At 36.1% G+C, this 18,562-nt stretch overlaps 1 protein-coding gene and 1 pseudogene across 1 annotated transcript; both read left to right on the top strand.

Annotated features, from left to right (window-relative positions):
* The first annotated feature begins 9,294 nt into the window (after positions 1 to 9,294).
* On the top strand, positions 9,295 to 10,893 carry LOC133698305 (phenolic glucoside malonyltransferase 1-like; annotated as a pseudogene).
* Positions 10,894 to 11,286: 393 nt separating this feature from the next.
* On the top strand, positions 11,287 to 12,043 carry LOC133699128 (uncharacterized). The gene has a single exon (XM_062122276.1). It carries the CDS (start codon positions 11,617 to 11,619, stop codon positions 11,953 to 11,955), a length of 339 nt encoding a protein of 112 aa, XP_061978260.1. The 5' UTR covers positions 11,287 to 11,616; the 3' UTR covers positions 11,956 to 12,043.
* Positions 12,044 to 18,562: the final 6,519 nt, after the last annotated feature.

Here is an 18,562-nt window from a genome sequence, read left to right as displayed (position 1 = left end):
CTAGGATATAATCTTGGCTGATTTACAATCAAATAAAGCAAATTAGGAAACTAAAATATTCTGTGATTCGTATTCCGTGATTCCAACAATTATTCTTCATGTTAACACTCTCATCCAGCCGTCTGTGTTAGGGATAGAATCTCCGTGTCTTCTTTTAAGCTGGCGCAGTGATGTTCGAAGTTGTTTTCTTTGGACTGAAGCAGAAAAATCATGATTTGCAGCCTAAAAATGGGGCGTGAAAAGGGGTGATACTGACCCAAAGACTCAAAGACGAGAGAATAATGAGAAACTAACAGGAGCGGTTGTGTAGAGAAGGAAAGAATTGCAGATGGGGAGGGTACTGTTCTCAAAATACAAATGAACAATACCATTCTAATTAATTCCTATGGGTTATTTCATGCTGTCAAGTTTCAAACGATGGCCTTTTTTTTAAGTGGGATATATGAAGGTAAGGAAACGGTGTCGTTGGTTTTTGTGAAGAGAAGTAAAATATAATCCAACGTGGCAGCCAAGTAATATAAATTATTATGATGTTTTCTGATGCAATCCTTTTTTTTTAATTCCTTCAACAAAATCGATTAACTTTTAAAATTGGTCTTTAACCTAATCAAACTCAACAATTCCCCGTTGCACAACTCAACAATTCCCCATTGCACTGCAAACTTGGGTCAGAATTCTTCTCGCGATAGGATTCTCTACTTTTACACTAGATATTCAAACAGGAATATCTTGAGCTTATGTTATCGAAATCAAGCGATTCAAAAACCCAAATTCATCTACACATATAGGACTAAAACTTCCATGAAGGATTTAAAGTCAGATAAAATCATTTTAAAGAACAAAATCCCACTGCAATCTGGTTGGTCAAAAAGGATCTCCTGATTTGATTTGGAAACTGACAATATCGAGCATCCCAATATGACTGAGAGTTTGACATAAGAACAGTTGGCCCTAGGACCCAATAAAGGTGCAGATCAATTCTTTAACATGTTATGTCACACCCAGACATCACGACGACCAATTAAAATTATTTAATCTCAATGGAAAAAGAACAGATATCTGACATCTTGTTCTTTTAGGGAAAAAGGTCTTGTTCAAGGAGTCACCACCTAGTATTATGGTCACTAGGAACCCTAGCTGGTCAACAGAGATTCCATGGTATGGGACTGGTTGCACGAAAACGAAGATTCTATCACCCCTTAAACGTCCTACCTGAGGTAAGCTGCATTGTTGATTTTGTCTTAAATTGTTAAAGGTGTGTTTGTGTTCCATTTTTATTGGTCATTCTATAATATTCTCGAATCTGATGTCAGTGAATATTCGCCTACGAATATTTCCAACTCTAGCGTTGATAAATATTGTGCAATCCACAAAGTACGGTATTCCTGAACCTGATGTCAGTGAATAAATCCACAAAATCTGGATAAAAGAAAAAAAAGAAACTTTCTTTTTTTATTGTGTTTTTTTTAGCCTAATCTCAAAACTTAAAAAAAAGGGTCGGACCACTGGTCCAAACCAGAACTAGTGACCTGGTTTGGCCACTGTTGCATACATGTGTGAATAATTCACGCATGTATGCTACAGTGACAAGGTGATTAATTTGACAAAAACAGAGAAAGAAAGACTTACCTGGCGAGGCAACGGATGAAGGCGAAGCGGATGGAGATGATTGGGCGCTACTCTCGAACGACGACCCTACTTGTTGTTCCGGTGGAGACAGGTTTGCTGGCTGAAAGATGATCGTCTCAATGGTGGCCTTTGGTGTTGCTACGATCAGTGTAGCCACTACAGGGAAAAGAAGGTTGTCACTAAAGGAGTAACCTATGGTCGAAGTGATGATCTCCTCTACTCCTGCTAGTTTGCGTGCTCCTAGTGGCTGAGGAATTTGTAATGGCTGGTGATGACTGCGCACCCGTGCTGCTGGTTGCTCCCAATGCATAGAAGGTAACACTGTTACTGCTAGCGATGGGGAACATATATGGTGAGGGAGACGATTGGGATTAGCTGCTGGTGCAGAAACGATGCTGGTCGAACTACTGTACTGTTGCTAAAAGGATATACACGCCATTGCTGGGTTCCAGAAAAGGAAACCACGTTGTTGCTGCTCTGACTATGATGATAAAACTCTACTGTTACTGTGACCGGGGGCAACCAACTCTACTGCTGCTACTGAGAGGAGTTGTTGAGCTTGGTCTGAGGGGGAAGACGACAGGAAGGAGAAGGTGAAACACTAAGCTTCTTTTTTTGTGAGGATGAGGTGGTTGTGCACAATGATGTTCTCCTGTGTGATGTGCTCTTTTTCGATGAGGAGTTGTAGCTCCTGGGGTTGGGATTAAAGAACGAAAAGTGTCTGATGGGGAAGAGATTGAGACCGGAGAAGAAAAGAAGAAAAAACGCTGAAGGGGGCGGCGGCTAGTATAGGGTTCGCCGCCCCCTTTGTTTTCCTTTTTTTGTTTTAGTGATGAGTTTTTTTTTTCTTCTAACGATTTTTCTTTTAGGGTTTCTTGTAATGACCTTTCTAAGGTTTTTCTTCTCTCCCTTTTTCGCATGCACTAGGATCTGTATTTATAGTGTAAGAGTCTCATCGCCTATGAGAAATAAAGTTTCAATCAAACTCCTTCTCTTCTTTGAAGTTTGAATTTGATTAAGAATCAAATTCAAAAGCGAATAACTATCATTATCTTGAAGATAAGGATTATCTTGAAGATAGAGATTATCTTGAAGATATGGATTATTTTAAAGATAAGGATAAAATGACAAAAGCACATTTTAGTCCCTAGTTTTCACGCAAGCTGACAAATCATATTTTTCATCGAAATAAATCTCTGATATTTTAATTTTACATTTTAAACCCTATAAAATTAAATTAAAAAGCCAATGGACTAAAATTAGGTTACAACAGTTGCCCCCTCTTTACAATGCTTACGGTGTAAAGGCATTAGAAAATTTATTTTCTTTTAACTTTGTATCGTAAGTTTTGTAAAGAAAAATAATTGTGAAAACCCTTCCTCTTTTTCTTTCTTTTTTCTTTGATTTTTTTAAAAAATGTCTAATTGTTCTAGGCGACCTGTGCGATGAAGAATAAAACACGAAAAGGGTTTCACAAGTGGTCTAATTGTTCCATGCGACCTGCCCGATAGGAAAAAGAAACGCGAAGGATTTCGCTAGTGGTCTTATTTTTCCAGACAACCTACCCGATAAAGAATAAGATGCGAAAAAGGTTTCGCGAGTTGTCTTATTTTTCTAGGCGATCTGCCCGATGATAAAATACGAGGAAACTTGCAAGTGGTCTCATTGTTCCAAGCGACATGCTTGATGATGAAAGGTATGAAGGGAGATTTTTTTTTTTTTGAAATTGTCTTATTGTAATGGGTGACCTACCTGATGAAAAAAAAATAAAGAAAGGGTCTCATTGTAATGGGTGACCTATTCAAGAAAAAAAATTGAAGAAAGGTCTCATTGCAATGGGTGACCTACCCAAGTAGAAAAAGGAAGGGTCTCATTGTAATGGGTAACCTACCCAAGAAATAAAAAGTCTTACAGGAATGACATGATAGGGCTCAAAGATTCACTGTCCCCAAGATGGGGGCTCAAAGGAGCACTCAAAAAGAAGATGAGGGCTTGAAGGCGCTCTCGAAAGAAGGTAGGGTTAGGAAACGCATTACCTTGGATGATCGAGGGTTCGAAGGCGCACTCGAAAAAAGGTAGGGCAGAAGGAGCACTTGAAAAGAGATAAGGACTCGAATGCACACTTGAAAGGAGGTAGGCTTAGGAAATGCACTACCTAGGATTATTGACAGCTCAAAGACACTCTTGAAAAGGAGGCGAGGGCTCGAATGCACACTTGAAAGGAGGTAGGGTTAGGAAACACACTACCTAGGATTGTCGACGGCTCAAAGGCGCTCTTAAAAAGGAGGTGATGGCTCGAAGGTGCACTCAAAAGGAGGTAGGGTTAGAAAGCGCACTACCTTAAGGATGGAAAATGAAAGGTGGAAAAACACAAGGATTTCACAAGTGGCCTAATTCTTATGGGCGGCCTACCCAGGTTGAAAATTTCTCAAAAGTGAAAAATTTTCGAAAGCAATTTCAATCTTGGTCGTTTCAAGGTGGCCTTCCATTTGATGGATCCCATCAGAAATTCCTCTTGTGAAATTTGCAAAACTCATTGTCCAATGTCTCAAAGTTTAGATGATATGCATATATCTTTACCTGATTTGAAATATAGGCCCTCATTTCTTCTTAATCTTCTTGTTGCTTCATTGATGAGGACCTGCTACCTCTGATTTGGGTCATCTTTGTCGTTTGGCTTCTAGCCCACTCGAGTTGGCCCATGTAAGTCTTTTTCCAGATTTGTTTACACAACTCAGCCTTCATGGTGCCTATCAGGACCTACTTGCTTGCTAGAGATTTTCTGTCTTGTCATATAATTTGAGAGGATCATTCATTAACCCCATCTCACTACTAAAAACATTCGGTGTCACTTGCTAAAAGGATCAAACTGTCTTTTGTAAACCAAAATACCCTCTTGTCTTATTGTAGGAAATGTACCTCTCTTTTTTCCTAGAAGGGATCGATTTTCCTTCTAGACACAATGTTGCTCTCTTGTACTGGCCATTACCCCTAAATGTGTTTTGTCGGCTACTCAGACAAATAATGATGTTAAGTGACCATTCTCCCATTGCTCTTATTTTCAATTTGAAGGAATATAAGTCTACAATGAATCTTGAAATCTTGATCTTGCATTTTGAAAACAAAATTTGTTTTGATGCGAATTTAAAATAATTCGCTTTTGAAATCTTGCAACTCTTTGGTTATTTTTTTTTTAGAAAAGAGATGATTTGCTCTTGTGTTGGCAATATTTGTCATTGGTGAAAGTACGTCATGAGATTACCTTCTGTTTTTATGGGTTTCAAAGTGAAGGGCAAAAACTCAAGGTTTTGTATGAGAAAAATTATCTCTTTTTGAACACTTATTTTATCAGTATGAATAATAATGAGTAGCTTGTTCTTGATGTCATGACTCCTATGAAAAGGTACTCTTTGTATTTTGAGAGCGTTGTTTATTATTCCAGATGTCTTGCTTGCTTGCTTGATTAGAAATGACTTTTACATGCATGTAATGTAGGCTATGGTTTTTGGCTACGAAAGAAAAGGATTCATAAGGCTTAAAGAGTGTTCTAGGGTTTCAAAGACTGAGGATCACTATCAACAGTTTGACTCTTTGTGTCATTCATCTTTTATTTTGCCGCTCTTCTTTCATTTAATTTTCATTGCTTTGCTAGGGCATATCATTTTGTCTTAGTTATCACTCTTTCTTGTGATTTGGGCATGCCCGCTAGCATTTTAGTTTCTTGGGCTCTTTTGGCTTTTTGGCTTTCTCCCAACTTTTTCATCTTTTCTCATTGAAATTTTCACTTGCCCCCAGTGTGGGGTGTGATCCTATTCGGGATTTTTCATGAAAGAAACATTATTCAGGCTAAAAAAAGGACGGCAAAGGATATACTCTTTTAGAATGTGAAAGAAATAACAAAGATGACCTTTCCTTATTTCAAGTGCAAGCATTTAAGATCAATAAACTTTGACCTCATCCAGTGTGATGATTTGGAATTTCACAAAGAAATGCATTTCATGAGTCTATGAACAGCAAGTCCACTACATACCATTATGCATACATTTAAAGCACTAGGCTCAAGGGTCATGGTGTGAGGGTGAAAGTTTATTTTTTTATTTGTGCACTTTGGTTCAGAGTTTAGTCACCTCAATGGAGTTGCTTGATTCATGTGTCATTCTACAAGTAGAATGTCAAAAATATCGTTTTAAATAAACATCAAATTTATTTTTGAAATCAAAATGCAAGTTCAATTTTTCAAAATTCCAATGGGGAAATTGATTTTGGTAAAAAAGATGAATTGCATCTATAAGATTACGTGAGACTTCAAAAAGTGTATTTGTGAGTTCTTTAGAGAGAACCCTTTTCAGGATGTTTGGATGTAACTCAACAAAAGAGATGCATTTAAAGAACAAACTCATTATTTCATTGACACTTTTAGAAAAAAGGCTCAACAACAAACACTTTATGCTACAAGGTAACATATAAAAGGGCTAATCATTTAGTAATCATTGATTGGAATTTCTAGAATCTTCCAATCATCTCTCTCCTAATGAACTCTTCGACAAGGGCCCATTTCCAATAGTCAGTTAAGGTCATGCCTAGACCAGTCTTGGTCTAATTACATTATAGCGTCGTCTTCAGGATGATTGATCTCTAGGTGTCTTTGTTTTGGTAGTTCTTTCTCTCATTTTTGTAACTACCTTTGACATTGTGAACCTCAGTATCTTTCCTTTCTCTAGTGAAACATTTCTCCTCAGTCGAGTTAACAATCCTTCCCAAACGGATGGCTTGTTCAATCCTCGCAGCTACAGTAACCAAGGATTATCTTGAAGATAGGGATTATTTTGAAGATAAGGATAGAATGACAAAAACACATTTTAGTCCCTAGTTTTCACGCAAGCTAACAAATCATATTTTTCATCGAAGTAAATCTCTGATATTTTAATTTTATATTTTAAACCCTGTAAAATTAAATTAAAAAGCCAATGGGCCAAAATTAGGTTACAACATCATGAATGAAAAAATATAATTGGGATGGTCGGATATTGCACGAAACCAAGTCAGAATCAAAGTCGAAGTTGAAACAGAGTTGATTTACAAACAAAATTGTGACAGTAAACAGAATCAATTTTCAGTACAAATTCTAAAGGATTTATCTATCCTTAAAGATCAGATAAAGAAGGAATGAATTTAGCATTATGAAGACTCCTAATTAGTCTAAGAATCCTGACAATTTTGGCAGCAAAAGAGGAATGATACAGAGAGAAGAAGACACCTAAAACAATGTTCGAAAAACATTTCTTTCTTCTCTGCTTTTCAACAACCATGAACTAAACTCTTGCATTTGGTTTAAGAGGGATACACACCATCTCCAGCATGAGAGGCCCAAAAATGAGTAACAACAGTGGTCGGTGTTGGGGTTACTTATGGTTGGAGTAGCTGAGGAAAGAGTCGTCCCCTCTACTACTACTAGTAAGGATGAAAGTCGCTACGATGGGTGGTTGCTGTTAGTGCTACTGTTGAGGTCGTGATGACAGAGAAGGAAGAAAGATGAAACATGTCTGCAGGAGAGAGAAAAGGAGCAGCGGTGGCTCCTAGTGGCCGGATAGTGGTTGGGGTAGCTACCTGTGGTGGAGCTAGTAGCGGACGAGCTGGTGGTAGCATTGCTTAGAGGCTAGAATGGTGAAGAGAGATAGATAGATAGAGAGAGAGACAACAAAAAAAGAAAAAAAACATGGGAGCGAGGCTGGTTTTTTGGCCAAATTCGAACCCAATTTTTTTCTTGCTCAAGCCATGAAATCCACCTCTATTTATAGGGGTTAGAAGAGGGTAATCTTGTCTTCACAGGGGAAAACTTTTAGCCTTGATTCGGTTGGTAAGGATCCCAACTGTTGGTTCAAAGTATGCACCATGAACTGTCAAATCTGACAGTTCAAGGTTGCCTAAGTTAGCTACTTTAGGCCGACAGCAGAACCGTTTTGATGATAATATGCCTGAGCAGACCATACTCGGGGATAAAGCGATGTCGGGTGACTATTTTAGTTCATGTGTTATCAATTTTGGTGGACATATGAGGCATTAAATGCACCTAAAAAGTAGCCACCTGGGCAACATTCTCAACCAAAATAGGGAAGACAATGAACAATCACTAGATGATGCGTCATCTGGTTTTCTTTTTAAAAAATAATTCAAACGGCGTTGTTTCGGGTTAAATTAGGGATTATTTGCCAATCTTCAATTTAGTCCTCCATCTTATACTTTTGTGCAATTGTACCCCTAATTGACCCTAAACTTTCAATTTAATGCTATTAAGCCCCTGATGAACTTCAATTTGAACCCCGGATTTACATGCCTTTTGCACTTTGTTCATTGGTTTTGGATTTATGCAATTTAACCCCTAATTGACCATTAAACATTCAATTTCACCCCCGGATTTTATCAATTAACCCCTATAGTTTGGCGCCTTTTGAAAAATAGTCCTTGGTTGCGAAAATCTTTAATTTGACCCCTAAGTGACCCCAAAACTTCAATTTTCTTGCGATTTTGCCTTTGATTTCAATCAAATAATTTAGTAAAAATTAAATTTAGTCTCTTAAAATTTCATTCTTAATTAATCCTAAATTGGGCTCCCAAACTTAATTTTCTACCAATTAAACTCCTAATAAAATTAATTTGATCATTTTAAAGTATAATTAAGTCATTGCACTTAATTAAATCCTTCAATTGGACCCAAATTAATTCTTAAACATAAGTAAAATTCAACTTGGCTTATGATTAAATCAAATTGGCCTCTTAAAAATTTAGTTATGTCCTTAGACTTAATTCTTATGCAAATTCATCCAATAATAATGTAATTTGACCTTGGATTTGCATTGCTTCTCTATTTTTTGGAATAATGATGTACAATTAGGCTTTGAATTTTCTCAAAAATTACAGTTGTATTCCCTGGCCTGCTTCTTGGACGTTGTCATCCTTTATTTCATTTTTTTATTTTTATTTTGAAAAAAGATTGAATTTTAGAGAATAACTCAGAATTGAGTTATGACATGGATTACTACAGTGAAATTTTGTTTATCTTTAAATAACTTAAATTTAAACTTTTACTTTATAGTTTTTTGGTTTTTTTTTTGCTTGGTAATTTTTAACAAATTATTTGAGAATGTATATATCTTTTTTAGTTTTTTACATAATAAAAATATGTTTTTTTTACTCTAGTATGTAGATCTAAAACCTCTTTAAAAATGCATTTTTCAAATCATTTTAATGTGTTAATGTCAAAAATAATTTTTAAAAAATAAAATAAAAAACATTATTTTGGTACATTTTCGAGCGAAAAACACTTTAAAAGCAACCGCAACCACACTCAAACACGACATATAATAATTATTTCTTTCAACAACCCATTAGTAATTGTTTTATTATCTTGATACTAATTTATTAAATATTGGTGTAAAGCTTGTATTGCAACATAAAGATGCATGAAAGGCAGAAGAAACCATTAAACAAGAAAACAATAAACAAACTGATGATGTGGTCCGTTGACATTTCAAGGGAGTGTTAGTCTTTTAAAAAATATTTTTTGTTTAAAAATATAATAAAATAATATTTTATTTATTTTTAATAACAAGTGTTTTCATATCTTATATCTTAAATCAGAGAAGCTATAATTGATACGTAAAATCTCTTCCTTCCGTTCCGATTTAACCAAAACAAAATCTCTCTTCTGCTCCCCGTCGTCTCCACAATGGAAGCCGAAAACCAAGTAAACACCCTCGATGTCTGCCAAGTTACTCCTTACTTCGACTCATCGGAGTCAGCTACCGAGTTATCTCTTCCGCTAACCTTCTACGACATTATGTGGATGAAATTTCCTCCAGTTGAACGCATATTTTTCTATAAACTCACTGAGTCAACTCCAACTTTCTTCAATTCATCAGTGATCCTTCCCAAACTCATACACTCCTTCACTTCCTTCCTCTTGCGGGCAACCTTATCTGGCCTCCACAAGCCATCAAACCCATCATCCTATACACTCCAGACGATGGTGTTCAGCTCACAGTTGCTGAGTCCAGTGCTGACTTTCATCTCCTCTCGGGAAATGAAGTCCATGAAGCTGCAGATTCTCGTCCTTATATACCCGAGTTGCCGGTCACTGACCCAAAGGCATCCCTTATAGCTTTGAAAATTACCTTATTTCCTAATCACGGCTTTTGCATTGGCATCTCTGCCCACCATTCAGTCCTTGATGGCAAAAGCTCGATCATGTTTATCAAAGCATGGGCTCACTTCTGCAAACTCGGTGATGAAGATAAACGACAATATCCAGCTTTGTTGACAGAACTAACACCTGTTTTTGACCGAATAGGTATACAAGACCCTGAAGGGTTGGGCATGGTGTATTTGAACAACTGGTTAGAATTAAAATGGCCTGGTGTAGATCTTAACCCAAGAAGCTTGCAGCTTTTGCCAGCTATAGTAGTTCGATCTAGCTCAGTACGAGCAACGTTCGAGTTATCTCGTGAAGACATAAAGAAACTCAGGGAGAGGGTGCTTGCTAATTTAGTAAAGGAAGGTTCAAATGAAACACACCCAGTCCATTTATCTACCTTGTATTAGCTCACGGATTTGGATGTATACTTAAGGCAATAGGGGTTGAAAGTAAAAGAAAGGTTATTATGCGATTTGCAGCAGATTGTAGAGCCCGTTTGGACCCTCTAATGCATGAGAACTATTTTGGCAACTGTGTCAGTTCATGTGCTGCGTTTACAGAAGCAGAATCTCTTTTAGAGGAGAATGGATTTATGTATGTAGCAGAAATGCTAAGTGAGCTTGTCAAAAGCTTAGAGAATGGAGTCCTTGATGGCGCAAAGGAGAAGATGGCAAGGAACATGAAAGAAGCGGCAGGTGGTTGCTGGGTCACACCGATTTGAGGTTTATGGAACTGATTTTGGGTGGGGGAAACCAGAGAAGGTGGAGATAACTTCCATAGATAGGACAGGAGCAATTTATCTAGCGGAGAGCAAGGATGGAAATGGTGGAGTCGAGATTGGTTTGGTTTTGGAGAAGCATGGGATGGAAAAATTCACTTCTTTATTTGTTGATGGCCTTAAGAATCATTATTAGTTCTTTCTTTATTCTCTCTGTGACCAGTTTCAATCATTGTTAACTTTCATCACAAATAAAATACAATTTGTTTGTTTTTCCAATTCGATGGTAAAATATTTGAAGTGTTTAATTTGTTTATAACATGTTTTCAAGATTAATCAGTTTCTACCATTGAAATTCTTGATTTTTTTACTTCAACCAAATTAGTGCTCATGAGCCTGCTTCTATGATTATTATCTAATAATATAGTATAAATTAAATTATAAAAAAAGTACCGCTAGAAAGTAGAGTTGTCAGGCTTTTTAACAGTATATTATATGAATTTTTTGGGTTGAAGTATGAAGAAATTATAGTTATTCAAAGTTTATAAAAAAAGACAGAAGTTCAGTTTGGACCGTAACATAAACTATTGTTTTGCTCCATGTATAATTCTCTATGTCTTGTTTATCTATTATGTGCATTATATTTTATGTGTAAATTATACTTTACAATCCAAATATTTAATGGAGCCACTCAGCTTATGTTTATTGGTTGTTGGATCTTCAATTACAAAAAAAAACAAAAAAAAAAAAAAACCTTGGTGGGGAGTTAAAGACTCCACCAAAATCCATCTTGAAAACTTCCTTGCTCGAATTTACAGTCAACTCCACCCAAAAAAAAAAAATTCCCTTGCTTTCTGCTTCCAGTTATTGTCTTGACTATAAAGCCTGTACCCAGCACCTCACAAGGCTGACATCCCTCATGAGTCTCTTGCTAGCCACACCAAGCCCAGATAGAATTCTTGCTGTATTTCGTAATTGGATTTCTAAGATCATCTACCAATCAAGAAGTTGAGCTGCAAGTCAAATCAATCAAGATTCGTGAACTTGGTTCTCCTTGTTTTGTTGCTTGTCGAAGATAATGAATTGCAGGAGCTTAGAAGAGTTTTGGTCTTTCTATGTGACTCAACATTCAAAACCATCAACAAGACGTTGGCATTTTGTGGGCACGCTTTCAAGTATACTGTTATTGCTGTCCTCTTTTGTTTTCAATTTGTGGGTTTTGTTCTTTGTGCCGTTGGTTGGGTATGGATTCGCATGGTACAGCCATTTCTTTGTGGAAGGGAATGTTCCTGCAACTTTTGGGCATCCAGTTTGGTCTTTTCTATGTGATTGCAAGATGTTCGGATTGATGCTTACTGGTCAGATGGATAGAGAAATCAAGAGGCTCGGAAAGAGGCCTATTTTGCAGGGATTTTGATTATGTTGTAAGCACCTTTTCTGTTTTACCAGTAAAATAATCATGCATGGAAATTCTCAATTCACAATCTTGCTGACTTTTGACTGTTTCTTGTTTCTCTCTAATGTAAACATGTGTCTAAATTACATTCTCTGAGTATAGAAATGTGTACATTCCAGAATCAAAACCCTCTTTTTTCTTTTTTCTTTTTTCTTTTGGTCTTTTGAGAATGAAAAGCCAAAACCTTCACATGCAAGTTTGGTGTTTTTGAATCACGGTAGGGTTACTCCCGTCCGAATAATTTACCACCGTCATCATCAGTGACGAATATTGAAGATGAGCTTCTAGTCGATCTTCTATCAATACCCATTGTTTTGTTGGTTACCCAAATTAATCAGTGGGTTTTTATAAACCTGCTGCAAAGTCATAAAACCAGCGATAATCGATGAAAGCTAAGTTAGGAGAGTTTGGGAGCCATTGTTCGAGGTTAGACATCAATAAGAAAAAGCATGTCGAGGCTCTTAAGCAGTTTGTGTGGTAGAAACAGGGGAACGATGAATGAGAATGCGAAAAAAGCGAGAAATAGAGTTAAATACAAGGGGGTACGTACCTCTGCGGGGGTTGACAATGAGGTTTGTTGTTTCTTGGTTAGCTGCTCCGATTCATGGAAGCTGGAAAGCGAACCTGCGCATCTGTTTCTTTGAGCTGAACTGGGACGTTGTCCTGCTGTGCTGGGCCGCTGTTTCAAAGGAAGAAAATAAGGTAAGTTATTTGTTGTGCACGTAATGGTGCGCCTCTGTTCCGAGAAGCTCAAAAAGAAATGGGTGTGAGAAAAATCAAAGAGAAATGTTCCAAGTTGAAAGAAGAAGGTGGGGGCAAAACAGCCAGAGGTTTACTGCATGATGGAGAACTAAAGGGCTGTTAGATCACATGATGTAGTCTCCCAGAGAAAAATAAAACGCAACCACATAATATAAGTTTATATATATTTGCTGCACCAAGCAAGTGTTTGTGAGCTATTTTTTTAAACCTGTGCTGTGGAATTTCGTTGTCGAATAGCAGACGCCTCCTTGTTTGGGAATCCACGGGATGTTTCTGTGAGGATGTTGTTTCCTCATCAAAGTCCAGCGGTGTGGAGCCTTCGACAACAGAAAAATGCAACAGTTCAGCCTAATGAAATGCAGGTTCAATATATAATCAACAGTCCATATACCCCAAGTCCCAGCAAACCTAGTAGAGATTGGAATCCATGTTCCTTTATGCCCAGTTTCAGACAGCAGTCTAGCTTGCACCCGATGAAAGGGAGCATTGTTTTAAAACCAAAAAAGAAACAGCACCAAATGGAAGCAGACAAAGCACGAAGAGCAAAAGACCCAGGAAAAAAAAAAGAAGCAAAGAAAACCAGCAGCACAACCAAACAACGATAGCTGGAACGTAGGACTCCATCAAAAAAAAGAAGAGAGAAATTAATGGGAGAAACAATTTAGCAAGAGTGTAAAGAAAACGATCAAGGTAACTGCAAAAAGAGCCAGGAAGCCCTCAAAAAGAGTGGCTGCTGCAACATAGGAATAAAAGGTAGGAAACACAGCATAACAGCTATCAAAGCAGAATAGGGCAGAAACCAACAAGGCAAGAAGGAACCTGCAACCCCCAAGAATCATTTGTGAAAAGCCAATCGAGAACAACACAGTAAACAAAGAGAAAAACAACAAAGAGAAACAGAACCGGGGATTCCCGTTCAACAGACGAAGAAGAAAGAAAAACCTAGTAAGTTAAACCACCAGAACCACTATAACCTGGATCGACATAAAACAACTGAAACTGGAAACGATAAACAGCTTGAAGTCGTTGTAAATCCCCCAAGGGTAATGTTAAGCTCAGCTTAACAAGATTGAGAAAGAATAGCAAGAAAAGAGAATAGAAATTGAGAAAGAACAGAAAGAAGAGAGAGCAGAGGAGAAGGAGCAGAGAATTGAGAAGAGAAAGGGGAACAGAGGGAAAAGCAGAGATTGAGAATAATGTTCTGTGTTTTCTTCTCTTCAACACGTTTCCATACACCAGTTTATATACAAGCTTTTATTCTTCTACTAACTGTAACTATATTCAAGCCTGCTGACTCTAACTACTTCCTTGACTAACTCAACTGCTTTTCTAACTAATTAACTACTAACTATATTCTTTCAATGCTGTTGTTGCTTCTTGTTGCTCTCTTTCCAGCCTTCATCATGTCTCCTAGTTCGTAACAGGTAATTCCAAAGCAGAACATGAAAACTTAAAGAGGACTGAAAATCACCAGCAAGGCCTCAATGAATCAGAGCAGTAGTCCTGTAAAGAGCCAAAAAACATGCAAAAGAGAAAGAATTCACTAAAAAATCTTAAAAGAACGCCGTAAACGAATAACCCAACAGTTCAAAGGACCCATCAAGCCTAGCGATAGAAAAAAACCGAAGATCCTAAACAAGCAAAAAAGATCATATAACATCAAAACAAAATCAAAATCAGAAATAACAATCACAAAGAAGTAAACTCAAATGAAATACACACCACAACCAAACACTCGGCGCAGGCAAGCAGACCTCCAAAAAACACCAAAGCTCAGAACAGTAAGAACAAACAAAATCGATGGATCATTGCAAACAACTACAACCAAGGCAAAAACAATCATTGAATGCACACAATACACAAAACCTAACTAATGATCAAAGAAAACAAACAAACTTATCATAAAAATGAGTAAAGATAGAGAAAGTGCTACAGAACAACGAAATGAGCCAAAAAAAAGGACAAGGGCAAACATCAAGCCATCATGAGAGCCAAGAGTGCATTAAAAAGAAAGAAACAGAAATCAGTGCAGAATAAAAAATAAAAAGAAACAGAAATCAAAAACCCAAGAATCCAGAATAAAACACCATTAACCTGGATGAAAAAACACCTCACCAGCAAACACACCAGCACCAGGAGCCCTAATCCACACAAGCGGTTCCAAAACTCCCAAGGCCAAGGAAACCTGCGAGGTAAAAAACCAAAACCAACTATGAACATCACCAGGAAAGAATTGAGTCAATGATCAAAAGCTATTAAGAAAGAGAGCAAAGGAATAAAAGCAAAGAAAGCAGAGCCCACAGAAGCAAAGGACAAGTAACGATAATGGTAAGAGCAAAAAAAAAACACTAAGAGAGAAGGCAACTGAGAGAGACTGAAACTCTTGAGAAGCACAGCTAACAGACAACCCAATAAATCCAGCTAAAATAATGGGAAATCAACACATTCCACGGCAACCAATACCAAACCCAACTCAAAACGTAAAAACCCAACCGATGAAATGACATAACCAAACCAAGAATATGAAATGAGAATTGGAGAAACAGCTCACCTGGTTGAACGCAAACCAAACTGAAAGGGAGAGAAGAGACAGTGTTTATGTTACATTCTGCACGTGTTAATAAACAAAGAGCATATGCAGAATAAGAACGAAGAAGAATTGTTAGCTGCAGAAGTTACAATGATGAAATATGAAGCATGTGGCTTAGCTGTTAGTAGCAGTTAGTTAAGTTAGTTGTAAGTAGTTAGTAGGAGGGAAAATCAGTCAGCAAGTTAGTTGAATAAGATTGAAGTGTATAAAAGATGTAAGGGCATTTTCATTTGAGGCAAGCAATAACAGAACAGAATTCATTCTTCTCTTCTTCTCTCGTCTTTCTTTCTTTTGTTCACTCCTTCTATTTTCTTGTTACGAAATATGCGTAACAGTTAGTACCAGAGCCAAGCTCGAATTGATTCTATCTGGTGCAAAAATAGTAGAAAATAACAAAATGAAGGTTATACGAGACTAATGTAGAAGGCTTGATGAACAGCTGCAAAATATTCACCGAGAAATGTAAGAATCAATGGTTAATCAACGAAACAAATGGCAGGAACAATGGGTGGAGCAAAACAAAAGGAATGATCAGATCACCTTACAGATTAAAGCTCTGGCAAATCAATTCCAGTTTTATATAGCTACTCAGAGATTGGAAAGGGAAGTTGGAGACAACTCCAAAGGAATCTTGAATACTCCACCAATGGCAAAAGAAGTTAATGCTCATAATATTCAGGAAAAAGTTTTTAAACAATGATAGGAAAAGAAAGGTGGACGTTAGTATTATTTTGAATGGAGCATGTGTGATGGTAATTTTTAAATAATGATTGATTTTTTTTATTTAAAAGTGGTTTGAATAAGGTGATATTGTATATGAGTAGTTGATTAAATTTTTTATGTGTTCCAATATTTACTAGTCATTCAAATTCAATTAGTAAAAGTAAAAACATTTTTATTGTCGGATGATTTGCTGCAAATTATACATGATACCATGTTTGACAATCAATTTACTAATCAATATAGATTTAATTATTCTAGGCCTAATGACAATGAAAATAATGATATGTTAGACTCGAATGTGATGGTGAATGGTGATGATGTTGATGATGAAATCATACCTTTTATTCCTGAATTTGAAGATGTTTTTTAGGTTTAGTTTTGTTTCTGATGATTAGACACTTAGTCATAGACATATACCGGGAGGGTCTAGATTGATTAATGTAGTTAAATGATGGCATGTTGCATGTTCATTTGAATATTGAGTCTAATGGTCGAACTTTATATTTGTTTAATTACAATATATATAAGCACCTGAATGTAAGTTGTATTTGTGTGAGGGATATTATAAAAGATCATATTCATTTGAGATAGTAAAGTTAAAAGGGTTACACACATGTGTTTTGATCTTTGTCTAAAAAAATTATCATCAGCTTGATGCAAATTTTATTGTTAATGCTATGTCAATTCTTGTGATGAATAATCTTTCAATAACGGTTTCAAAACAAAATAAAATTATAAAATAAAATTGCATTACAAGTATAAAATTTCATATGACAAAGCATGGGTTGTAAAATAAAAGTTATTGATTGCAATTACTTTTTATACAAATAATAGGTTATTCCTTTTAGCTTTTGCAATTGTTGATGAAGGAAATAATTCTAATTAGAGATGGATTTTGCTTTGCTTACAAATATGTGTTACTGGTGCTAGAACATGTTTATGTATAATATCATATAGACATACAGATATCAATAATAGAGTAGTAGAAGTTTGGTCCGAACCTATACGATATCATTGGTATTGTGCTAGACATTTTATTAGCAACTTCAATTATAAATTCAAAGACTTAGTTATGAAAAAAATATTTGATGAGGATGTATTACGAACCTTCAAAGCGCAAATTTGATTTATAATATGAAAGAATATGTAAGTTGGACTCAGTATAAAAAGAATAACTTGAATGAGAGCCAAAAGAAAAATGAGCTTTATGTTATGATAGTGGTCATTAGTATGATAATATGACAATTAATCTTTTAAAATCATTTAATCATGTTGTAAAAGGTGCTTGTGTAATGCTTATTTCAGCTCTGGTGCAATTAATATTTTACAGGTGTATTTTATTGGGTCAAGTGGAGACGTGAAGCTAATGCTGAAATTCAACGTGGTAAAATTTAGCCACCAGCAATTGACATTGAGCAAGGATAACTCTAGAGATCATATTGCAATATTGTTTAACTTTGAGAAAGATGTGTTCTAGATCAACACTCTTATTAAACTGGTTGTTGTTAAAGAAGTTAGATGGACAGTCAGTTTGAATGATAGAGTATGCACATATGGTAAATGGAAGACATTTCAACGACCATGTTCATATGTTCTTACATGTTGTGTCACATAGACTTTACACAGTTTGTTAATGATCATTATATGATTTAGAGCTACAAATTAGTATATGGCATGTCATTTCATCCATTACCAGACAAGTTAGAATGGACTGATAACATTATACCTTGAGTTGAAACAGACTCATCTAGATGGAATTTTGGGTGTGGTCAATGATGTCAACTCGTTTGCACAACAAGATGGATGCAAGAAAAGATCATGCATAATATAGGTGTGGCATATGCAATGACATGAGCTATAATAGGAAAACATGTCCTAATATACATTGTATATATGACAATACAATTATATGTAAATATATATTATTTATTTACCATGTTATGGTATATTAATATATTTTTTATGCATATCAAACTTATCTAGTTTCACATTTATCACAAGTATTATTCGTTAGGATGTCGCGCATTCGAGGTGGCAGATCGTATACTTATGCTGAGTGTCCATATTTGGATAATGATTAAGGACAACATGATTATCAATAGAAAGAGAAGGATTATGAGTAGAGGAAGCATGATTATGATCATAGAGAGCATTGGTCACAATACATGCCTACCAAACCCGTCGATATTTTTGTTTTACGGTTGTAGGGTTGACATCAATTGAAGGATGTATTTGCCAACATTGTAAGAATTTCTAATTTTAAAATATTTTTAATTTATGTTTAATTTACTTATATATGTATGTACTTATAATTTAAATTATTATGCAGGATAAGACCACTACTATTTATTATCATACATGTAGGCGGATGAGACTAGATGAGAGGGTCCAGCCATATATGTTCCAGGCAGGTTTTTTGTATGTAACTTGTCTAGACTGCATCAAGCTTGACTATGACTTGATCTATGTGCTAATTGAGTTATAAAGATGTGA

Source organism: Populus nigra, chromosome 7, assembly GCF_951802175.1.
Source record: "Populus nigra chromosome 7, ddPopNigr1.1, whole genome shotgun sequence".
NCBI lineage: Eukaryota > Viridiplantae > Streptophyta > Magnoliopsida > Malpighiales > Salicaceae > Populus > Populus nigra.
Note: the sequence above shows the minus strand (reverse complement) of the source record. Positions and strands in the feature narration are given on the sequence as shown.

Excerpts from the sequence above, each read along its gene's own strand:
- LOC133699128 (XM_062122276.1), top strand. The coding sequence starts at position 11,617 with ATGAATTGCAGGAGCTTAGAAGAGTTTTGGTCTTTCTATGTGACTCAA.